General features: G+C 34.9%; 1 protein-coding gene across 16 annotated transcripts in view; it reads left to right on the forward strand.

Annotated features, from left to right (window-relative positions):
• PPFIA2 (PTPRF interacting protein alpha 2) overlaps positions 1-26,563 on the forward strand; it is a 488,573-nt gene that overhangs the window by 397,812 nt on the left and 64,198 nt on the right. For all 16 annotated transcript variants that reach the window (XM_082742763.1, XM_082742772.1, XM_082742771.1 and 13 more), the window contains 5 exons: positions 742-962; positions 11,434-11,671; positions 15,328-15,357; positions 18,626-18,756; positions 20,513-20,667. In XM_082742763.1, the coding sequence (XP_082598889.1) occupies positions 742-962; positions 11,434-11,671; positions 15,328-15,357; positions 18,626-18,756; positions 20,513-20,667 (775 nt within the window). The remainder of the gene's footprint in view (positions 1-741; positions 963-11,433; positions 11,672-15,327; positions 15,358-18,625; positions 18,757-20,512; positions 20,668-26,563) is intronic.

Here is a 26,563-nt window from a genome sequence, read left to right on the forward strand (position 1 = left end):
TTGAAAAACACCTATAGGTATATTATCTGTAGGGCCACCTGGCTGGCTCCATCAGTAGAGCATGCAACTCTTAATCTCAGGGTCACATGGGATGTAGAGATTACTTCCTAAAAAAGATGTTAATTCACAGGAGGGATTTATTATATCAAATAAAAAACATAGTCATGTGAATTAGTGTGCCTTGGGCTTAAAAAAATCAATGAAGCATTTAAGTGATCAGAACAGTAGAGATGAAATTAAATCACTTTTCAATATTAATTTGATTATGCTTTGTTAGAATCTATGTAAATGAATGTTGCAAAGAGAATTATCATATAACTAGTGTGATAATATTTGCACTCTCAGCCTATAATAAGAAAGTGTAGGTAAGACTAATTAGTATAAGAGATGGAAATGCTTTAGTACAAGTGAAAAGAGATTGTTATATTTGGAAAGAAGGAAAAATGTTTCAAACATAGATACTTTAAAGTAATTGTTAACTTGAATTGGGGTTGAACTAGATATCATGCATCAGTTCGTCATAATTCCTATTAAAATCTTGATATTTATGCTGATAGTATCTGCCATACTTAAGAATTCAAGGAAATATTTTATTGAAACAATGCATTAAAATGGTAATAATCATTTCTGCTTTTGCTAGGTAAACTATAAAAACATGTGTGCTTTTTGTTGATATTTTTCAGAATAGTGCTTTGATAATGAGCAATACATACATATGATAATTACTCATTTCCCACACAGGTGAAATCTCTTGGAGATCATGAGTGGAATAGAACTCAGCAAATTGGAGTGCTAAGCAGCCACCCTTTTGAAAGTGACACAGAAATGTCTGATATTGATGATGATGACAGAGAAACTATTTTTAGTTCAATGGATCTTCTCTCCCCAAGTGGTCATTCTGATGCCCAGACGCTAGCCATGATGCTTCAGGAGCAGTTGGATGCCATCAACAAAGAAATCAGGTGAGTTCAATTATCACTGATGGTTTTAAAGGATTAGAAGAGCTTGATACTAAAAATGACATAATTAAATCAGAGTAGCAGGGATCCCTAGGAGCTTTTGAATTTTAAAGCACTTTTTACATTAAAATTTACTATTTAAAGGATATTTGTGGTAATAAGGTATATTCTTAAGGTACATTTAACAGCTGCCATAAAGGTACTAAATAGCATGCAATTAATATGCAGCCAGCTCCTTAAAAGTATTTGGACATCAGAGTGAAATTAACTAGAACTGAATTATTTCATACTAGATATGAAAAAATGCACTATCACCACACTGGATAATAAATGGTTTCCAAAGAGTAGATTACATTATAGAGTTGAAGTTGTACAAGTTATCAATTCAAACATTGAGAAATGTTGATCATTTCAATTTTTAACTTAATATATATGTTCTCAAATCCCAGTGATATTAATAGTCTTTACTTACCATTAACTTGACTAACCCCAGTGAAGAACCTAACTGTGTCAGGTGAATTTATAGTCTTTCAAACATCAGGAAACTATTCTTGTTTTTTTCTCAGTGGATGAACATTTCTTTACTATTTTGAACAATAGAGTTTTTTTGTTGGTTTTTTTTTTTTTTCATTTTTCTGGCTCTAGCTAAATCTGTTGGCTTCCTAATATGATTCACATCTATCCAGTTCTCTACTGTCATCAGCTTCTTGCACATTTCAATAGATTCTCATGTAGATGACAATAATACTTTCTGGTTTTCTCAGGGTACATGGGTTCCCATCTAATCCAAAGTAACATTGCAATCAGAGAAAACTTTTTTAAAACCCAGTGTGCTTAGGTAAAGGAACCCTTTTTCAAACCCTTCAGTTGTCCTTAAGATAAAGAACAAGATACTCCATATTATCTACAATGCCCCACCTTCCTCGACATTCTCACCTACTGCATGTTTCATTATACAAGACTTCCAGTTTTTTGAATATTCCTTGCTCTTTCCTTTATAGTTGCTATTCCTTTCTTCTGGAACATTCTCCTCATTCCATACCATTGTCCCATAACATTTAACCCTCTTTACTTTTACCATGAACATCTCTACCATCCTTCTTCTGTATTTTTGTTCATTTTACTGCCTTTCTTACCTTCATTAGATTGTAAATTATATAAGAACAAGAAATGTATCTTTTTTTGCCCACTGTTTTATATCTAGATCTTAGTACTTTTCTTGATAAATAGAAAGTGTTTCATAAATGTTTGATTAGCATAAATAGAAAAAATAATATAGAACATAAATTAAAACAAAATAACATTTATTGACACTATGGGACTAATGATTTAACACACTGAATAGATTTGAAATGAACTATGGTTCTGTGATATTTGTTTTCATTGAAAATACATACATATACCCTCAATGACAACCCAGGTCCCTCTAGGAACTCAACTTTGTTACCATAGGGTAGTAGAGCCCAGTTATAATCTTGGCCTAGACTAATTAAGTTGATACCCTTTTATATGTTTCCTTGCTGACCCTAATAATGTATTTAATATAATTGTTAATTTGTAAGAAATTAAGAGGTGCATTTAATTCAAGTATATACCAACATTCAGAAGAAATAGACATCTTGAGCAGCAGGGGAAGGTGGTAGAGTAGGAGGAATGTAAGCTTATCTCATCCCGTGGATAGAACTTGTTAACACTCACATAAGTGAAAGTAACCCAGAAAATGATCTGAAGACTGACAAACGAACTCTACAACTAAAGATAGAGAATATATCTGTAAAAATTAGTCAAGGGATTCACAAAATAAAAGGATATAAAATGTGACACCATATGCCTAATATGTGATGTGGAGAGGATTAAAGAATGGGTTCAAACTTAAGCAACCATCAACGTAATATAGACTGCTAATGGTAACCACAAATCAAAAACCTGTCATGGATAGGCAAAGAACAAAAAGAAAGAAATCCAAGTATATGACTGAAGAAAGCCAACAAATCATGAAAGAGAGGAGAGAAGAAAGAATTGGAGAAAAACTATAAAAACAACTGTAAAACAAGTAACAAAATGGCAATAAATACATATCTGTCAATAATTATTTTGGATGTACAAACTAAATGCTCCAATCAAAATACATAGGGTGACAGATTGGATTTAAAGAAAAAAAAGGAGTGATCTATATGCTGCTGACAAGAGATATATTTCAGACCTAAAAATGCTGGCAGGTTGAAAGTGAAAAGATGGAAGAACATTTGTCATGCAAATGGATGTCAAAAGATACTGGGGTAGCAATACTTATACTAGAAAAATTGACTTAAAACCAAGACTGCAACAAATGACAAAGAAAGACACTATATAATAAATAAAGGGGACAATCCAACAAGAAGATAGAACAGTTATAAATATGCACCCAACATTGGAGCTTCCAAATACATGTTAATAACAAACATAAAGGAACTAACTGATAGTAATACAATCATAGTAGAAGACTTTAACTTACATCAATGGATGGATCATCCAAACAGAAAATCAAGAAGAAAACAGTGGCTTTGAATGACACACTGGATCAGATGGACTTAACAGATATATTTGGAACATTCCATCTTAAAAGAGCAGAATACACATTCTTTTCAAGTGCACATGGAACATTCTCCAGAATAGATCACATACTAGACCACAAAACAAGTCAACAAATTAAAAAAGACTGAAGTCATACCATGCATCTTTTCTGACCACAATACTGTACAACCAGAAGTCAACCACAAGAAAAATCTGGAGAGAGCACAAATAGTGACAGTTAAATAACATGCTACTAAATTAAAAATGAGTTATGCCTCCATCAGAAAGGATGAATACCCAACTTTTGTATCAGCATGGATGGGACTGGAAGAGATTATCCTGAGTGAACTAAGTCAAGCAGAGAGAGTCAAGTATCATATGGTTTCACTTACTTGTGGAGCATAACGAATAACACAGAGGACATTGGGTGAAGGAAAGGGGAAGTGAGTTGGGGGAAATCGGAGGGGGAGATGAACCGTGAAAGACTGTGGACTTTGAAAAACAAACTGAGGGTTTTGGAGGGGAGGTTGGTGGGAGGTTGGGAGAACCTGGTGGTGGGTATTAAGGAGGTCATGTATTGCATGGAGCACTGGGTGTGATGCGTAAACAATGAATCTTTGAACACTGAAAAAATAAAATTAAATTTAAAAAAAGAAAAAAATATAAATAAATAATAAAAAATAGAGAAAAATGGTATCACCAAAAAAGAAGAAGAAGAAGGAGGAGGAGGAGGAGAAGAATCAATGGGGAAATCAAAGAAGAAATAAAAAATTAAATGGAAACAAATCAAAATGAAAAATGCAGTGGTCCAAAGTCTTTGGGATACAGCAAAAATGGTTCTAAGAGGAAAGTTTATAGCAATGCAAGATAGAAGCAAGAAAAATCTCAAATAAACAATCTAACTTTACACCTAAAGGAGCTAGAAAAATAACAATCAAAATACAAAACCAGCAGAAGGAAGGAAATAATAAAGGTTAGAGCAGAAATAAATGATAAGAAACTAAAAATAAATGAACAAACAAAAACCAGTAGAAGAGATAAATGCAACTCAGAGTTGATTCTTTTCAAAGGTCAATAAAATTGATAAACATCCAGCTGGGCTCATAAAATAAAGACCCAAATAAAATCACAGATGAAAGAGAAAAAATAATAAGCAACACCACAGAAATACAATTTTAAGGGCGCCTGGGTGGCTAAGTGGGTTAAGCCGCTGCCTTAAGCTCAGGTCATGATCTCAGAGTTCTGGATCGAGTCCCACATCGGGCTCTATGCTCAGCAGGGAGTCTGCTTCCCCCTCCCCCTCTCCTGCCTCTCTGTCTACTTGTGATCTCTCTTTGTCAAATAATTAAATCTTTAAAAAAAATACAATTTTAAGAGAATATTGTGAAAAATTATATGCCAACAAATTGGACAAACTTGAAGAAGTGGATAAATTCCCAGAAATGTATAACCTAAAACTGAAGCAGTAAGAAATAGAAAATTTGAACAGACCAGTTATCAGCAATGAAATTGAATCAATAATCAAAAACTCCCAACAAACAAAAGATCAGGACCAGATGACTTCACAGGCAAATTCTACCAAACATTTGAAAAAGAGGTAATATCAATTCTTCTCAAACCATTCCAAAAAATACAAACTAAACTTCCAAATCCATTCTATGAGGCCAGTATCACCCTGATTCCAAAACCAGATAAATACATTACCCCCCCCCCCAAAAAAAAGAGCACTGTAGGCCAATATCTCTGATGAACATAGATGCAAAAATTCTCAACAAAATATTAACAAACCAAATCCAACAATACATTAAAAATTATGATCATGAGGGATTTAGCCCCAGAATGCAAGGGTAATCAAATATTCACAAATCAATGTGATAAGGCACATCAATAAGAAAAGGGTTAAAAAAACACGTGATCATTTCAACAGATGAAGAGAAAGCATTTGGCAAAGTACAATACCCATTCATGATAAAAACCCTCAACAAAGTAGATTTAGAGAGAAAATATCTCAACATAATAATTAAGGCTTTACATGAAAAACCCATAGTAAGTATCATACTCAGTGATGGAAAACAGTTTTTTTCTTAAGGTCAGGAACAAAACAAGAATGTCCATTCTCACCACTGTTATTCAACATACTACTAGAAGTCTAGCCATAGCAATTAGACAACAAAAAGAAGGAAAAAATGTCCAAATTGGTAAGGAAGAACTAAAACTTCTACTAATTACAGATGACATGATATTGTTTATAGATAATCCTAAAGACTCCACCAAAAAACTACTAGAACTGATAAATGAACTCATTAAGGTGGCAGGGTACAAAATCAATGTATGGAAATCTGTTGCATTCCTATACACTAAAAATGAAGCAGTAGAAAGAGAAATGAAGAAAATAATCCCATTTACAATTGCACTTTTAAAAAATAATAGAATATGTAGGGATAACTTAACTAAGGAATTGGAAGACCTCTACTCCAAAAACTATTAAACACTGATGAGAGAAATTAAAAACAACACAAAGAAATGCAAAGATATTCCATGTTCATGGATTAGAGCAAATACTGTTAAAATGTCTGTACTACCCAAAGTAATCTACAAATTTAAAGTGATCCCTATCAAAATAACAACAATATTTTTCACAAACTAGAACAAACAATCCTAAAATTTATGTGGAACCACAATAGATCCTGAGTAGCCAAAGCAATCTTGAAAAAGAAAATCAAAACTGGATGTATCACAACTCCAAACTTCAAGTTATATTACAAAGCTTTAGTAATCAAAACAGTATGGTACTGGCATAAAAACAGACACATTGATCAGTAGAACAGACCAGAAATCACAGAAATAAACTCAAAAGTATATGGTCAGTTAATCTTTTACAGAGGAAGAAAGAATACGCAATGGGGAAAAGACCAGTATCTTCAACAAATAGTGTTGAGAAAACTGGACAGCCATGTACAACTGGAACCAGTTTCATTTTTTCTTCCACCATACACAAAAATAAATTCAGGGGCACCTGAGTGGCTCAGTGGGTTAAAGCCTCTGTCTTCAGCTCAGGTTCTGATCTCAGGGTCCTGGGATTGAGCCCTACATTAGGATCTCTGCTCAGCAGGGAGCCTGCTTCCCCATCTCTCTCTTTGCCTACTTGTGATCTCTCTCTGTCAAATAAATAAATAAAATCTTTTTAAAAAATAAATTCAAAATGGATTAAAGATCTAAATGTGAGATCTGAAACCCTAAAAATGCTAAAGGAGAGCATAGGCAGTAATTTCTGACATCAGCCATAGCAACATTTTCTAGATATGTCTCCTGAGGCAAGGGAAGCAAAGCCAAAAATGAACTATTGGGACTACATCAAAATAAAAAGCTTTTGCACAGTGAAGGAGACAATGAACAAAGCTAAAAGGCAACCTACAGAATGGGAGAAGATATTTGTAAATGACATATCTGATAAAGGGTTATATCCAAAATATATTTTAAAAATCGTATAACTCAACACCCCAAAAATAAATAAGACAATTAAAAATGGGTAGAAATGAAAAGAAATTTTTTCCAAAGTGACACAGATAGTCAGCAGACACATGAAAAGATGTTTAACATCACTAATTGTCAGGGAAATGCAAATAAAAAGTACAATGAGATATTACCTCATACCTGTCAGAATAGCTAAAACCAAAAACATAAGAAACAGCAAGTGTTGCTGGTGGAGATGTGGAGAAAGGAGAATCCTCTTAAATTGTTGATGGATGATGCAAACTGTTACAACCACTCCAGAAAACAGTGTAGAGATTCCTCAAAAAGTTAAAAAGAGAGCTATCTGAGATGTCTGTGTAGCTCAGTCAACCAGTTAAGTGGCTGCCTTCGGCTCTGGTCATGATCCCAGCATCCTGGGATCGAGTCCCACTTGGGGCTCCTTGCTCATCATGGAGCCTGCTTCTTCCTCTGCCTGCTGCTGCCTCTGCTTGTGTGTGCGCGCTCTCTCTCTCTCTCTCACACGCATACAAATAAAATCTTCAAAAAAAAAAAAAAAAAAAGACCACAACTACCCTAAGAGCCAGTAATCACACTACTAGGTATTTCCTCAAAAAATACCAAAACACTCATTCAAAGGGATACGTGCAACCCTATGTTTATTGCATAAGGTTATTTACAGTAACCAGACTATAGAATCAGACTAAGAGTCCATTGATAGATAAACAGTAAAGAAGTGGTTAGACATACAATGGAGAAGTATTCAGCCCTAAAATAGAATGAAATCTTGGGGCACCTGAGTGACTAAGTTGGCTAAATATCTGACTCTTGATTTTTGGCTCAGTCATGATCTCAGGGTCATGAGATTGAGCCCTGCCTCAGTCTCTACATGGAGCCTGCTTAAGATTCTCTTGCTGGAGGAGAGGTGCGTGGGGGAATGGAGTAACTGGGTGATGGGCATTAAGGAGGGCACTTGACCTAATGAGCACTGGGTGTTAAATGCAACTACTGAATCACTAAATTATACGTCTGAAACTAATAATACAGTGTATGTTAATTAAATCGAATTTAAATTAAAAAATTTTACCAAAAAAATTCACATGTTGCAGGTGTACAACATAACCAAAAAAATCCACCTCTCCCTCTGCCCCTCACCTCCCCTCACTCATGGGTGTGCATCTGTGTGCGCTCTCTTTCTCTCTCAAAAAACAAAACAAAACAGAACGAACTGAAATCTTGCCATTTGCAACAACATGGATGGAGCTAGAGAGTATAATGCTAAGTGAAGTAATTCACAGAAAGCCAAATACCATACGATTTCACCAATATGTGGAATTTAAGAAACAAAACAAACGAGCAAAGGGGAAAAAGGGAGGCAAACCAAGAAACAGACTCTTAACTGTGGGGAACAAACTGACGGTCACCAGAGGGGAGAGGGTGGGAGAATGGGTGAAACAGGTGACGGGGATTAAGGAGTTCCTGTACCCTGATGAGCACTGAGTGTATATGGAAGTGTTGAATCACTCTATTGTACACATGAAACTGATACAACACTATGTTAACTATACTGAAATTAAAATTTAAAAACTTGTTATAAAAAAGAAATAAGCATCTTCATAAAAACAGTGGCAGCATCTTCGTAAAAAGTGCTAACGCTAGAATTTATTTCTGGTTAAGATGTTTCTTCTTCCACAAACTATTGTTAACCATTAAAAAAAAAATTCCTCTTTTCTGGTTCCCTTAGTTTACTAATTCTCCCTTAAAGGAAGGGATTAAATTACTTCATTTGCCACTGCCTCATTTGTTATTTAATCTGTGCATCTGTAGTTAGCTACTATTTTGAGAGCCTTACTTTTGTGGTCTTATGTATTATTCCATCCTTCTTATTGATTTATGTGGGACTCTCTCCCCAACGCATTAGGACGTTTCAAAAGGAATCTTTTCTCTTCCTTCCTCCCTTCCTCCCTCCCTTTCTCTCTCTCTCTCTTTCTTTCTTTCTTTCTTTCTTTCTTTCTTCTTTCTCTGCATTAGGATTCTAAAGATCAGTGGATTATCATTTTCCTAAATAAACTGAACATATCGGTAGCATTTGATTTCCTGTTCAATTAAACTTCAGTCTACCTATTACTCGGTTTATTTCTCTAGGTTTGACTTTCCTTTACAATTAATACAATGTCTAGTGTTCATAACTACAGTTTATTTGTAGAAAAAAACAATTTTTCTAAAGGAGTCATTTCCCACTAAGCATTTTAAAGTACAAAATTTCTTTTTGTTGTTGTTTTTCTAAGAGGAGACATTTTTTTCCATTGGAATGTGTTTAAAGCGTTAATAATGTTGTGTTCTATTTCTTGACTAAGCCTTTCTTTGGGGTTCTGATCTTTGGGTGAACTTAAAGTGTACCCATGAAAATAAAGTTCAAAGTAAGAGAATTCTTATTCTTTTTAAAAAATATTTTCTTCATTTATTTGAGAAAGAGAGAGAGAGCACACAAGAAGAGAGCAGGAGTAAGGGGAGGAAGGGCAGAAGGAGAGGGACAAGCAGACTCCCCACTGAGCAGGAAGCCGGTCATGGGGCTGGATCCCAGGACCCTGGGATCATGCCCTGAGCTGAAGGCAGACGCTTAACTGACTGAACCACCCAGGCACCACAGAATTCATATTCTTTGTGGAACTGAAAAATTATAACTAAGTAAACGTGTCTCAGTCTTTGTTTACTTAAATTTTGGAAGCAGTTTTAAGTTCACGCAAAGTTGAAGGTTCACACAAAGTATAGAGAGTTCCCGAATATCCCCTGGCCTCCCACATGCGTGGCCTCCCCCATCATTAACACCCTTCACCACAGCAGCATATTAAAGTTGATGCACCTATACTGAAACATACTAATCACCCAAATTCCATTGTTTACATTATAATTTACTTTTGATGTTGTGCATTCTGGGTTTGGAAAATGTCTGACAAGTATCCATCATTATGGTATCATACAGAGCATTTTTCACTGCCATTAAAATCCTCCCTGCTCTGCCTATTCAATCCTTTCCCCCTGTTGACCTCTGACAACCATTGCTCTTTTCCTGTCCCTATAGTTTTGCCTTTTCCTAGAGTGTCATATGGTTGGAATCACACAATACGTAGCCTGTTTAGATTGGCTTCTTTTGCTTAGTTATATGCACTTAATGATCTTCCATCTCTTTTCAATGCTTGGTAGTTCATTTCTTTTTAGCCCTGAGTACTATTCCATTGTCCGGATATACCACAGATTATCCCTTTACCAACTAAAAGAGATCTTGGTTGCTTTTAAGGTTTGTCAATTATGTATAAAGTTGCTATAAACATCTGTATGCAGGTTTTTGTGTAGACTTAAGTTTTCAACTCCTTTAGGTAAATACCAAGGAACACAATTACCGAATGATATGGTAAGAGTATGTTTAGTTTTGGGAAAAAAAAATAATAACTGGTTTCCAAAGTAAATATGTGAAAAAAATCTTTGCAGTTATCATAACCTTGGATTTAAGGACTATGTATCAGATCCCAATAAGCCATTTGTAGTTAATAAGAAAATATCTGGGGAGAGGTTGTTGATCACCGTTTTAAAATCAACTGCTGCTACACAGTTTCATTGTAACAATATACAAAATATATATAGATTCAACTTAAATAGGATATTTATGTAACCCAGCTAAATAAAGCTCTTTGTTCTTTGCATGTCTCTAATAGCTAATTTGTACATATTCTTGAAGCTTCTCCTTAAAGAAAAAACGGGTAATAGTGCTTTGTCTTCTCAAAAACATTTATAGCAACAGTTGAAACAATTTCTTTTATTCTGTATGTACATATCTATCTACCAGTGGTTAGATCATCTCCATATTATTACATTGCCTGGTGCTTTTTTGAAGTTGACTTGGCTAAGTAAGTATTCTTAAAAAAATGTCTCGGGGTTTTATTTGACCAAATGATAATTCTGAATGACCATTCGTTGAAGATTCCATCAGTTATACTTTTTCATCAGGTGGGAGGTCAAGTTCAGTATCTTTGTTAGGATCTGAGTTCCTAAAAGTCTCATTTATTGGCACCTCAGTCCAAATGTAAGATTAGGATGAGTGGCAGGAAAAAAAAAAAAAAAAGGATTAGTAGCAGAAATTATCTAGGCAAGCAAGGTTTTAAAAGGTTTAGCAGCTGGAAAAAAAAGTTTTAGCAGGTGGTAGTATAGAAAGAGGGTTAGACTGAAAGAGGGGAGGAGTTATATATCACTTGAAAAGAAGGATTTTCTGAATTTCAGCCAGAAAGCCTCTAGAATTTATTGAAAGTTATATCTTTGCCTTAGAGAAAAGAAAACGTTAGATTTGGTATAAAATATTCACAGAGCTCTTTATTTATTTATTCATTTATTTACATGAATTCCACCTACCATCTTAGCACCGTATCATGGATCCAAATTAAACTGTATCTTCCAGGCTAATTCAGGAAGAAAAAGAATCTACGGAGTTACGTGCTGAAGAAATTGAGAACCGAGTGGCTAGTGTGAGCCTGGAAGGCCTGAATTTAGCAAGAGTCCACCCAGGAACCTCCATCACTGCCTCGGTTACAGCTTCTTCGCTGGCCAGTTCATCTCCCCCGAGTGGACACTCAACGCCAAAGCTCACCCCCCGGAGTCCTGCCCGGGAAATGGATCGGATGGGAGTCATGACACTGGTATGATGATATGCACGAGAACACCTGCCCCCATTAAGATGAATGGTGCATGAGCTGATACTTACTGGGTGTTTATTCTAAGGACCTTCTGTGTTTTTTGTTGTTTTTCTTTTCTTTTTTTTTTTTTCACAACATCCCTATGTGGTAGTTGCAACTATTTATCCCATTATGAGACAAACAAATGTAGCCTACAAAGGTGTAATTTTCTAAGGTCACATAATAAGTAAATAGAAAAGCAGTAGTCTAAATATCCCAGCAGCTATGTGAATGACTTAAACCATTAGTAAATTTTCATGGGATCTTGATCAAGTAAATTGGGACTGGGTATTTTATTTTTAAGGCAATAAATGACAAAAAAACACCCTCATTATTATAATTGCTTCAATAGAACAACATAGAATGTTAACATTTTAGAATATAGGTAATATAATTTTAATAAGAAGAGCCATCGGAAAAAAATAGGGACAATTTCCCAATATTTTTTAGAATTTCATGTCAACATTTTTACCCTTTTTTACTCTTTCTTTATTTCATTTTTTTTTTTAACATTTGGGATTAATAGTTGGAAACCTAAATTAAGAGGTACACTGAACATAATTGAGAGGAAAATCAAAGTGCCCTTTGCTAAAAGTAATACAGAGAAGAGTATGGAAGGAATGACAGGAATGACTACTGAATGCTATGATGGTTAGTCACTTAGTTCTCATGATAATGTCTGCAAGACTGAGGGTATCACCTCAAGAGAGAGCAGAGGTAACTGGGGTTTGAGAGCATGAGTAAATTGCTTATGCTCACCACAGTAAGTGGAGCTGGATTTTTCTTCAGATTTCCCGACACAAAAGCTTATGCTCTTCTGTCCGTGTGTGTGTGTGTGTGTGTGTGTGTGTGTGTGATAACCTGGGAATATGTTTAAATGACAATAATGAAGATTTAAATATTCCAAAACATTTTTGGAGGTAAAATTCTGTTTTTGTAATGAATAGTAAAACTTGGCTGCTAAAACAATAAAATTCTAATTAAAGATGAGTTTGGAGATAGAAATTAATTTAAAACAAATAGGTGAAATAAGTTTTATACAGTATAAAACTAGCACAAATATAACAAATAGAGGAGAAATTAATGATGCTATGGAAGAATATGAGGTGTATACAGTGTTTCTAAATACAGTCAGAAGGCTGTGAAGCTACTATACATGGTGTCACGATGTCTATATCTGTGTGTGTATGTAAGTATATGAAATATCTGAAAAACATTTTAATTCATTTTCTAAATGATATCTTTACATAAATATGTTGCAGTGATATGTACTGTAGCTAATAAATTGTAAAAATTATTTCCATTGGAATTGATTTATATTAATGCACATATATGCACATATTTATTATAAAGAAGTCATATCTCTCTCTATATAGAAATTGCTGTCACCTCTGAGGAGAAAGTACCTTACAAGTTTTTTATATTTTATTTTTACAAATTTGTTATGTATGTAAGTTAAATATCTTTTTCTTTAATGTTACAGTTAAGAATTGAAACAAAAAAACTATTCTTATGGTATGACAGCGTTTTTCACGTTCATACTCTTTATGATTATGGACTTCCATATGATAAAGGTCAACATAAAAGAAAAATGGCAAAATTTAAAAAAAAAAAAAAGGAAATTTTTACTTTCTTAAGCTACTGAGTCCTCTAGTCTGTGCTCATTTCCAGACTTGATATTAAAAGATATTTTTTAAGTAGGAGCACCTGGGTGGCTTAGGTAAGTGGCTGCCTTTGGGTCAGATCTTGAGCTCAGGTCTTGTCCTGGGATCTAGACCCTCGCCAGGCTCTCTCTTCAGCAGGGAATCTGCTTCTCCCTCTGCTGTTCCCCATCACCACCAGCCCCCTGGCCCTGGCTCATGCTCGTGCTCTCACTCTCAAATAAATAATTAAATAAAATCTTAAAAAAGTAATTTAAAAATAGACATTATAAAAAATATCCAATCGGGGCAAAGGACAGCTAATCAGAACTGACCCCACCTCGACACAGCACAAAGTTTTAGTCAATGTACTGAGATATACCCAGTATATGCAGCTACGCTGTGATCTGCTTATTTTCGAAATCTAGGAACCATCAATCTGATTTTATTAACTAAACAGGATATTGTCTCTGGCTTAGTTTCTGTTTATATTTGCTACATATATTGATGACTGTTTATTATCAAAGTTATAGTAAGAGTGCTATGCCCACAGAGCATAATTTAATCAGTATTCAAGGCAAGGAAGCTTCCGTTATTTCTGTTCTGCTATTCTTTTTTATATTTTTGCAATATAGTGTTTTGCTCTTTTAAGTAGTTCCATAAACATTAGCATCATAATCTTTGATAGTGTTATTATTTTATACTAATAAAATGTGTATAAACACATTTAGACATAATGTTTGTGTCTATATGAAAAAGATGCCAGTTTTCATGCATTTTCTTGAGCAGTTAGTCATAAATAAATCAATGGTAAATGAACATTATTACACTATAATTACCATACTTAAAAATCTTTGAAGCTTTTCTTGAGGGTAAAAATGTAATTAAAATTTTCCGTATCTGACTCAGAAAAAAGAAATGAAACCTGGGAAGTCCTTATCTCCTAATAGCACTTTGTCATTAAATTCATCACTGTTACAGTGAAAGACAAGTAGATTTTCTTTTACCTGTAGAAAATATTGGGGGAGGAGAAATAATCTTGTTGGATATAATCCATGTTTGAATAGTCAGAGGAAAATGAAAAATTTTAGGGACAGAAAAACAGAGATGGAAAAGATTATTATATTCATTTGTATTGTATATGTTTATATGTTTTATAAACATTATTTGTCCTCATTATAAAATGTGCTTTTATTTACTTTTACCTCACCACAAGTCTATAAGCATAAAGAACATTCTACCAAAATCTAGTTAGAATATTGAAAGAAAAATATATAAATGTAAATGTAACTAAAATGGAATAAAATTATTTTACTCACACAAGAAAAATTAATGAAGATATTAAGGGAATATAGGTTCATTGGAAATTAGAAAGAATTCACTTTTCAAAAAGTTCTTTAAAAGCACATCAACAAGAAAACAGCAGTCATAGAAACATGTTACACTGAGGTTAGAGCTTTTGGCATTTATTTGGGAATGAGAGATTTGTTGGGATGCCAGGAAGTTTGAGATACCTCAGGAATAGCATCCCAGCCCGAGGGAGGACCAAAGCTCTGCATAGATAGGGCAAAAAGGAATATTTATAAGCTCCATATATGTGCACTGATTCTTCACTTATCTATTATCTTCTTCATTCCCATTTATGTTTTCTTGGGAGGGTATAGTACCATATTTATTTCTGGCTAGATCACTCCATATGTTCTTCCCATTCCCTAGGATTCCATGTCTCAGATCTCATACACGTATGTTTGACCCCATCCTGTGGACATGCTGTCCACCCATTCCATCTAAGAAGTTTCCTCTCTGAAGTCCCTCTCAGGGGAAGTCTTTCTGTAATGGTTTAAGACATTTATTTAGAAAACAATGGAATGAAAAAACAAGACAGTCAAGTTATAGAATACTATTTAAACATGTAACCTGATCAAATAGTACTCACTAATTAGTTCTGTTTTATGTTGCTTTTATTACTGCCAATCACAGCCAAGTGATCTAAGGAAACATCGGAGAAAGGTACTGTAAATATCTTTTATATGATTGCTAGCTGAATGTTGCTTTTCTATGAAAGCTTTAAAATTATATTCCCATTAGTTGAACCATTTTATAAACATAAAAAGAAATACTGAGTTTAAGTGTGATCCAATTGTGTAAATATGATTATAAGAGCAAATGCCTCAAAATAAAATTGTTTATGCTGTATAGGGTAATGAATAGATTATGTGGTCTAAATATACTAGAATTAGATTGTTTATTGTCAGTGCTAGAACAATGTGCTTAGTTTTAATTGTAGATTTTACTATTATTCAGACCAACAGATCAGGAGACCACAGCCAATGAAAAGATAGCTTGTTACTCCTACTTCCCAAGAGGAGGGGGGCATGCCATGGAATGCAAAGGCAAAGGGAAGTACCCGAGTAGGTTTTCCTGAAGCAGAAAGAGCTAGGAGAAAGGATGAGTAGGAGCTTTACTGTGGTTTCTGTTGGAATGGCAAGACAAGGTAAGCAGGCTTAGGATTGGGTAGTTTTAATCGTGTCAGTGGGCTCTAGGTATTGGGCCATCTCTAGTTACGGATTCCCATCCTGGGATAATTAAGGCAGAGGAATATTGCCTCCCGAAGTGTAAGAACCAGATAGAGAGTATGATTTGGCATACAGGGCTAGATTGATTGATGTGCACATGAAAGGCGTACTCCAGGGGCGTAGTTTGCTATCTCTAGGAATTAGCTAGTCCTGGGAGGAACATTCTGCCCTGGGTCAGCATGATACCAGATGCCAGAGCATCAAGAATACAAAACTTACAAAAATAATCATTAATCTGTTGCCTTCCTATTTGGTGTGACATAAAAAGAATAAATATTGGAAATGAGAAACAAAATTGACTCCAGTTCTGATTCTCAAAATGACATCTTGTTAGATAATTGAGAACAACAGAGCTTGGACACATGGGATATTAGATGGGAAAGATTTCAAAGATTCAACCTATTATCCAGTGTATAAATTTATTTTTCAGCATCATCAAGATGTGATAGACTATGTCCAAACACTTCAGAAACCAACAATTTTTTTCTTTTGTCTTTTTTAATTTAAATAAATTTATATTATATTTGTGTGGCTTAGATTGATGGAATTTTTTTTTCTTGAGTTATTATCTATATTCATATAGTATCTTCTCCTTGATACTGTCAGTTGGTTCTCAACTGTCAGATTTATCATGCATAAAGTTCTTTGTCTTTGACTTCCTCAACCACTTAAAAGGGTCACACTGGAAATACAGAAAGAAATCTGAGTAGACGATGGTTGTAAAAGAAGTTCAGTGGATATAAGAAAAAAAAGTCACAAAGGAAGGTCCTGTACAGAGATGCAGGCTCAGGGAATTCAGGGGGTGAATAAATGGTTGGTGAGAAAGGTAGGTGGTCTTGGTCATCGAAAGACCACAAACTAAAAATTGTTATGTATCAGGATAAGGAGTTATAGGTGTGATTCTGTTTGTACTTCAAAAGAACCTGCTAAGATAATTATTATCATATCCATTTTATTGATGAGGAAATTGAATCTTAGAGAAGGTAAGTAATTAGCCCGTGTCACTCAACAAATAAGAGAATCCAGAATTCAAATCCGTCTCTGATTCTAAATCATTTCTCCTCTATTTTATTTATATAGTGTAAGCTCTAAGCATTATTCAGGCAAATAGTTTGTGTATGGTATTTTTAAAAGCTGGTATTTGGAAAGTTGGCATAGTTTGACTGGCAATGTGGACAGAGTAAGTCATTTTAGGAGGTGTTTCAGAGGGAAATTCTGGAAGCAGAAAGGTTAGGCTTAGCAGAAATAATCACAGAAAACAGTTACAGCTAGACCATGGGACTATGAAGACATAAACACATATTAGGAAGAGTTTAGAAATGTACTTTCTGATTTTAGATGAGAAGTGAGTTTAGAAAGAGTTTTCCAGAGTATTAACATCATCCTGAAAGTAGTTCTTGGAAAAGATGCTTCTGGTGGCAGTGTACTTGTTGAAATGGAGAGAGGAAATCCTATAAAGATACCTACATAAACTGTTAAAAGTAGTCTAAGCTTGGGGGCACCTGGTGGCTCAGTGGGTTAAAGCTTCTGCCTTCAGCTCAGGTCATGATTCATGGTCATAGGATCAAGCCCCACATCAGGCTCTCTGCTCAGCGGGGAGCCTGCTTCCTCCTCTTTCTCTCTGCCTGCCTCTCTGCCTACTTGTGATCTCTGTCAAATGAAAAAATAAAATCTTTAAAAAAAAAAAAAAAAGTAGTCTAAGCTTGGATGACAAAAGCCCAGTCAAACAATTTCATTAAGTTTCTCCAATGCATGAGGTCTTTATTGTGTATCATACATAAATACATTTATGCATAATAGCTTAACATAGAAACAAAGTAAGACATTATGTTGACATAAGATAATAAACAGCTTTAACATTTTTGCTGTAGCCATATTGTTAACATTTTGTCATCATAACTTCCAGAACTGTATCTTCTAACTATGCTTTCCATCATCATTCTATGTGTATATATTTTATGAATTTCAATGCACAGCAATGCCATGAAAATTATGCAGGATTATTGTAAAATAATCCTTTACAATCAACTCAGTTGTTGAGAAGTCTTACTGTAATGCACTTTTACGTGTCTATCTCTGACAACATTTGGCTTGGTATCCTGAATTGTTCTGGATTCTGAACTAAATTATTTAAAGAAATCCCTTCCACCCCATCTTATGGTTTTTATATGCCTTTGTCCATATTCTCATGAGAAGTAGTGAAATGAAATAATAATACAATTTATCTAGTAAAGTTGTATTTTTACCACCTTCTCTTCTCACTTCAAAAATCTATGAAAAGATATCCATGTCATGATAACTGACAATGCATGCTTTTTTTTTTTTTTTAGTGAATTAGCTCAAATATGTGTTCAGTAACTTTTTATAAAGCATTTACATTCCTGATATATTGAAATGGATTCCAGGATAGCTTTTTTATAGTCCCTGGGTATTGATCTATGATGTTTATTTACTCTGAAATATAATGTTGTGGAATGTGTCCATTTGTTTTTGAACTGGAACATCTTCACCTTTAAACAGTTATGACACTCACACTCTTCAATAATGTGAATTTATATGTGTAAGACCTATATGCCCCAAGTCTTTTTTGTTTTGTTTTTGTATTAGAATCAATTAGCCTTGCTTAATGATTTTTTCCATTTCCATCAATTTCAGTTGAAATCTAGAAAGAGTTCATCTCAATGTATTGTTTCCGCTTCTAGATTGCAGTGGTGGAAGAAGATGGTCGGGAGGATAAGGCAACAATTAAATGTGAAACTTCTCCTCCCCCTACCCCTAGAGCCATCAGGATGACTCACACCCTTCCTTCCTCCTACCACAATGATGCCCGAAGGTATGGTTCTCCCAGCACCCAGAACTTGGCATGCTCTCCTTCTGAAAACATTCCTCTTTCTTTCAGTGTTGTCAAATTAACTGCTTAAACATTTATGTGAGAAATTTGATTTGAGATTTAACTCTTCATTGGGTATTGCTCTGCTCCCTGTCTCCAACATCACTTGTGGAAAAAAAAAAGAAATTCCATTCTGAGATCAAATTTTTAGTTTTAAAATTAACTGTATATTTGTGGTCTTATTACCAGCCAATGTGAATGAGACAGACTCTTTCTTCTATTTTTAGTATATATTTCCTATTAAAATAAAGTCAAGCTAATGGAAGGACTTACTAAGAGGAATAACAAAAAAAATTAAGGGATTCTAGGAAAGGGTTATAAATTTGGCTTAGGTGTAAGAGTAATTATGGTCTGAAGTCATAACTGCACTTAATTTACTTTTAGCAGACAAGTGTGTACACCGCCCTCCAGGAGCTGGTGCTGCGGGCTAGAACAGCTACTCAGGCAGAAAGTTCTTAGGAAAAAAAGTATCCATGCCAAAGTATTAGAAGAGAGGATAAGGGAAAAATACCCATTTTTCGTAGTAACTTATCCTATGGTCCTTTCTGTCTGCCTACAAAATTGCAAGCAGGTCTCCATAATAATTAATGGCATAAATAAATCTAAGTATGCAATTCACATCTTAAATATATGGCCTTTTACAGTCTTATAAATTGCAGCATCTCTAGACACATAATTGATATAACTGAACATAATGACTTAGTATTAAAACCTACGTAAGAATCGGTCTTCTAAATCATATGTGTTTTACAAGAAATATATTTGGGGTGAAAACAGAGCTTTCTGTGCTCACAGGCATCTTTTTTCCTTCTGTTTTATTTATTTTTAATTTCTAATGTGGAAAAAAAAATAGTTACTCCAGTTTCAAAATATATGCTTTCACCCTCCAAGAAAAGTGTGAAATTACATTTTAACATGTGAAAGCTATTGGTTCGGAGTTTAGAGAATGTGAACTCATTAATTAGGATGAGTAAGTAAGGTAATTCATCATGGTGTTGTCACATTAACAGTGGTAGAATAGATAGCAATATATGTTGAACCTCTCCTATTAATACGGCATCAGTGACAGTGCCCAGGAATGGAACCTGGAGCAACTGCTTAGAATTCATTTCAGTTTATCATGTACCTAAAAGAATACCTGAGAACTGTAAGGAAAAACATAAAGTGATCACTAGAGCATATGATTGATTATTTGCTTCTAAATCCTACCTCGATGATTTAAAATGAAAAGAATTAGATTCTAAAACTGGGAGAGGGAAAGATGGCTAGACAAAAACTCAGGAAAGTTGTGGCTGGACTAGCCCTTTAAATTTCACTGTTAGTTAAATTTAAAAGTCTTATCATGGGTCATTATGTTTATGACTAAAAAATAATAAACTCTGAGAAGAAACTAGGGAAAGGGTCACATGCTCAAGAATGGAAGGTCATTTAACATGCAATGAATAAGCCAACCGGTATTCATTGGTTCATTCAAGATTATATCAAAAATAAGAGGGAAAACATTTAGAACAAAAATAATCTTTTCTGGAAAAATATTGGGTAGCCATAAGGCTGAAAACCCCCCCAAACTTCAGTATGCTTAAGAGCAAATGTGGGAGGAAAGGGAGAAAGTAAGCGTTCTTCTGTTTGTCCCTTTCTAAAGGAGCAAGTCTTGTGTACCTTGTGGGACGAGCAGGTTGCTCTCTTTTGTGTTTTGCAGTAGTTTGTCTGCCTCCCTTGAGCCAGAAAGCCTTGGGCTTGGCAGTGCCAATAGCAGCCAAGACTCTCTTCACAAAGCCCCCAAGAAGAAGGGAATCAAGTCTTCAATAGGACGTCTGTTTGGTAAAAAAGAAAAAGCCCGACTTGGGCAGCTCCGTAAGTGTGCATGTGTTTGACTCTTCACGGCCACTCATTGCAGTCACTTCTGAGGGTCTATCTGCTTTTCATTTCATTTCCCATCTTTGCATTTCTTTCTTTTTTAATCAGCTTTTTTTTCCCCCCTGACAAACTTTCTTTTTTAAGCGGCTCTGTAAATTCAATTTAGCTGAATAATGTTGGGCAAAACTTACATGGGAAGAATATTGTAAAACGTATGGTCCTTTTGATTTTTCTACGAATAACAGTAGCTAGAGTTTATTTGATGCTGACTCTCTGATAGACTCCAAGCCCCTATGAGACAAGTGTTATTATTGTTATTCTTCTTTATTGATGAGTAAACAGTGTCTTAGTAACTTGCAAAACAGAAATTTATCCTAGTGTCAGTGTTTCAAAGCGGTTTAAAACCATTGAACATTCTGCCACTTAAAGGACAGATATCTATACACGTTTTTCTGCTGAAACAATTGAAATCCCTATAAGAAATCCAAAATAAACTTTTCAGTCAAAATAAAGAATTACGATATGCAGGGCAAAAAAGTACAGGATTTCTTTGTTTAAAGCTAATACAGCATCCACAAACTAACTCTGCACTGTGTAGGTGGGGTGACAGAGGAAGGGATAGGGTAGTAGAGCTTGTGGTACTTACTTATTGTCAGTTACTAATTGAAGAAAAATATAGGTCAGTACATTTAAAATGACCCTAAGTAAATGTATAAACCTATGTGCATAGATAGGTGATGAATGGATGGATGGATGGATGGATGGATGGATGGATACATGGACATATTTATAATTGCCTGAAACAAAAAGAATATGAAAAATTTATTTCCTAAAATAATGACATATACACTTGCTTTGTATGTGTGTATATGTGTGTCTCTTTCTACATATTTATTTTTTCATCATATTGGCTATTTGTGATTGCATCTTCTTTTTTCCATCGTTTCCTTTTTTCCTTAGAACTATAGTTAAATTATTGGAAAATATTTAGCTCCTACCTCTAACACTAAATGCTGAACAGAATGGCACAGATTTCTTAGCACTTTCTTTAGTTTCCCAAATAAAGGAATGATTACTTAGAAGTAATGCTCCAGCTGCCAGGCTTACTTTCCTGTCCTGGCACCAAAAGAATTTCTGAGAGTAATATTTATGTTTGCAAATTTACAAATGTCGTGTATTCAAAAATGCTCTTCCCAACTTCCATAATGTAAAACCCACACAAAGCATCAGAAACCATAGGAAACTGGTGTCTGATTAAATGTGATTAAATGTTACTCAGCAGGTTAATTAAATCCTCTTTGGATTTCTGTTTCTCAGAAGAGGAACTCCTTAAGCTGTAAAAAATTATTGCATAAGGAAAGAAGATAGAAGATTATTCTTTTTAAAATATAAAATATACATGCTGAGACATTGTTTTCATTTTTTATTTGACAACTCTTTATAATCTTACCAAATTATTTGTCATTTCCAATATATTACAGTGTAATTCACAATAACGTTGATAGGTATTTTAAGATATTTATTTTGCTAACCTAGTAATCATTTTATTTATTCCTGTTTCAACATATATATCATTTTAGGGTCTATAATTTACCTTTCCCTTTTAACATATATTTAATTGCCTTTCTCTCATAGATTTTTTTGCCTATTTTTATTTTGTATTTAACTTTGATGAGGAGTAACTGAATCAGAAATTTTGCCAGTATTCTTTCAAAATCAAGGTATACAGGATATAATTTAACATCTGGTAGGATATAGATTCTTCTAGAAACCCAACCCTTCTTACCCATTTAAGTGACTGTGTGCCTCTATGTCAGACCAGATGAAAAGGGAATCAGTGATCATTTTCATCAACTCCATCCAAGTTGGAAATTAACGATAGTTTTGGGGGATCATAGCATCACCCCAGGAAGAATTCTGAACTCTGAGCAATTTTGTTTTACGCTGAAGAACAACAGAGATACAGTATAAATAAAGCCAGAGTCAGCAGCAGGTTAAGGACTGCAGTGCTGATGAGGACAACGGTACAGATATGTGTACCTCTGGAACTATATGGAAGCTGTACTGATAGTGAATCAAAGCTCCTGGAGAGACCAAGACTAAGAAGTCTTTATTGGAAATAAGACCGGAGTAAATGACAAGAAAATGCAGACACAATTAGGTTTTAAAAAAACATATATTTACCAAAAGAAGATGGTACATGGTACCACTGTTACTTCAGTTGAAGGATATGAACTCAGGTCTACTTTCGTCTTGGAAGGTGTATCCAGATTATAAGGGGAAGACTGTGAAAACTTTTCAAACCCAGGGACTACCACCTGGTAGTGCTGACTTATGCATCAGAAGAAACTAAGAAAGCACCCCTCCCTGGTGGTTATGATTTTAATAATATCTTGATATGGCAAATTCAAACACAGGCTCTGGCAATGTTCTTTCTTCTACCAATGCGAATAGAAATAGAAAAAGAAAGATGGTATGGAAAGTAATATGGTAGAGGGATGATGGTGTCAAAGAACCAAATTTGAAGTTTTGGACCACGTCCTAAGATTTTGAACTCTTAGTTAAAGATTTAGATCAAAAGCTCAAAGAAAGAAAAGTAATCTCAGGGTAGCTATACTAGAGGCCTCTAAATGAAATATGGTATGGACAGAGAAAACTATCTAAACAAAACTATGAACACGTTCACTTGGTTCCATCAAGAATGATGAGGAACAAAGGAGAAATTATTAGTAATTCAAAAAGGAGAATATTGGTAAAGGGAGTGTTGTTTGCAGTGTATAACAATCTGAAAAGCTAGGGTTATAAGACAAACTTCAGATATGATGAATCAGTCAGTGCGACTGCATTAATAACCCCTAACCCTGGTAAATCAAACTGAATATGCAAGTAGTCATTTTTTTCAAATGTGTTGCTAGCGAGACAGTATAAACATGGAGACCCCAAAGTGCAAAGGAAAGAATACATCAAAAAGTATTTGAATAAAGTTAACAGAAACTAAACAAAATTGTTCTATTCTAGAAGTCTATTTATTCTTTTATTTGAGAGAGAGAGAGAGAAACAAGAAGGGAGAGGTAGAGAGAGAGAGTCTTAAGCAGGCTCCACAATGGGTGTGGTGGGGCTCAGTCTCGCAACCCTGAGATCATGACCCGAGCCAAAATCAGGAGTTGTATGCTTAACCAGCTGAGCCACCCACTTGCCCCTATTCAGAAATCCTTAAAGCATGTTTTCCTTGGATACCACGATTATTCACTCAAATCACAGAAGTAGCGTAGAAAAAGGCTTGCTAATAATGAAAGATTTCAAGTTTTCAGGTACCTTTTAGAAAATTCATTCTTCTCTTTGTCAGATGGCTTAACAGTGCTATTTATAGTATTAAAGCCTATAATGTAGGGGCAGGACATGCAAATGAAAATGTCTGCTCAGTGTATCAGATGATAGGCAGGGTTTAAAATAACAGGAAGTAATACAGGTGAAAATGAGAGAACGAGAATTTATTCTTCCATTTAAAGCATTCATATTTAATTTTTTTATAGATTTATTTATTTATTTATTTGACAGAGATCACAAGTAGGCAGAGAGGCAGGCACACAGAGAGAGGGGAGGAAAACGGCTTCCCACTGAGCAGAGAGCCCCAGGTGGGGCTTGATCCCAGGACCCTGGGATCATGACCTGAGCCGAAGGCAGAGGCTTTAACCTACTGAGCCACCCAGGCACCCCCCACTTTTTTTCATATTTAATTTTTAAGTACTATGCTGGAAAGGTAAAACATACATGAGCCAAGTCTACCTGAAGGTACCATTTGAATTTGGGGAGGGTATCCTATTCCTTCTAGCAGATGTGGGATCTGTTTTAGTTTTTTCTTTCTCCTTTTATTTTTACTTACTTTATTCCCATATTACAAGTCTCAAGATGAAAAGATACAAAAACAGTTTTGATAATCTTGTTGAGGGGCATAGAGGCCACAAGACCAATAAGAACTTCTGCTGACTTCCTACAACAGATAGTCATCTGTCAAGATTTAGCAGCCCAATGACCACAGCCTCTTTTTTTCCTGATTTATGCATCTAGATGATGCATTGCTGATATTTCCATTAGTACTTAAACATGTTATGTCTAATCTATATTTAAAGTAATCACTTGATCCTGCCATCTTCCTTAGATGTTGACTTATCTTTCTCCTACCTCTAATATCCAAGCTTAAATGAGTTGTCCACAATTACTATTTTCACATTCTCATCTGTCAGTCACTTTATAACCTACCACAGCCTGACTTCCACACAAACTACTACTAAGATTCTAGAAACAATTTTAGTCTCAACCAACATAGATTAGTTAAGACAATGAAGGATGACTGTTATCCCAGCAATTTAAGAGGATAGTAACACACTCATGATTGTATTTATTATGATGTGGACTTAAGGAAGAAGCAGTATATCTGAAACAAGGAGACCTCTTCCTTTTAAAACACAATTTGAAAGATTTTGGTACCAAAGTTGTATGTATAATGAATGATAGGTATAAGTGAACATGTAAGAACAATGTCAAAAAGGCCACTAGCCCCAAATAAACTGATGATTGGAAAAACTGTCCAGACTAGAAGGGGACTTCCCATTATTATTTTTGTTTAGTAATTTTAAAATTTACAGAAAATGAATAAAAGTAGGGTTCGCCATATGTGAACAGTGTATACAAATAGTGTATACAAATAGTGCAACTATTCAAAAATTCGTTTTTGCTTTTGCTTGCTTAAGGAGAAAGATTTGACCCAGAAAAGAAGCATTAACAAGAGGGAATTGAAACCCAATAGGGTTGAGATTTTGAGGGGAAAAAAGAAAAAGAACACAGATATAATCCAAAGTCATTTCTGTCTTCTTACTTTGGAGTGAATAAGCCCATGTGGAGCCACTCTTAGTGTAGAGTGCCAACCATGGACTTCAGTAAAATGGTGAAAGAAAGCATAACTGTTGGCATCAAGGAACTTCCAGCTTATTAAAATAGAATACATAAACACAAAAGTTCTTTTATTTTAAATAAAATCTTCAGTACGTTCCTGACTCAGGAAAATTTTACCTGCTACATTGTCTATCCTGCCCAGTCTGCTAGGGACGGGGATTTTGAACCCCATAATCTAAGATTATACATTGGTTATTGGAATCCTGACTGGCTTGCCTTTTAATTCTATCCGAAGGCACTAACCTATTTTGAAGGAAAGCAAATTAACTGTGTTAAAAATAACCATGTCAGATGACACGAGTTTGTTTTTCTGACAAAGTTACTCAGTTACAGAACAGAAAAGGCAGTGGGTGAGCTGTGACTCATGGCATCCCTGTGGACAAGATGTCAAAATGGGGTCTCGGTGATGGAAAAATTCAGTGGGGTTTATAACTGGTTGAATAATCCTCCTATTATAGTGCTAACGAGTGGAGTGATGCCACCTTGGATCAAGATCTCTGGTGGCATAACTAGGACTCCTCTGTTTGGTCAATACATCCCCAGTCACTTGACATGAGTATTTCAATAACACAGGTATCTGATTATGGATTACTGATATGGACAGAAAACACAAATGAAAAAAAAAAATAGAGTTGTTCCTAAAAACTATTCTCAAAAATATCTTTCCATATGATCTTAATACATTCTTTGGTTTACTACCTGGGAAACACCCAACTCTCTCAGGTCTTCATAGAACCCCAATTATAATGACTATAAAGAAAAAAAAGAACAGAACACACATGACCATCCTAGCTGATGTTAACACTGAATGATAAGGATAAAGAAAAGAGGCCATTGACAGACATTGTAAGAGAGATGAAAAGAAATCAAATGAAGATATTTTCAAAAATGGAGAATTGATCCAATAGAACCAAATGTGACAAAGCTGTGGGAAAAAAAA

This window comes from Mustela nivalis (genome assembly GCF_964662115.1).
Source record: "Mustela nivalis genome assembly, chromosome: 7".
In the NCBI taxonomy this organism is placed as follows: Eukaryota; Metazoa; Chordata; class Mammalia; order Carnivora; family Mustelidae; genus Mustela; species Mustela nivalis.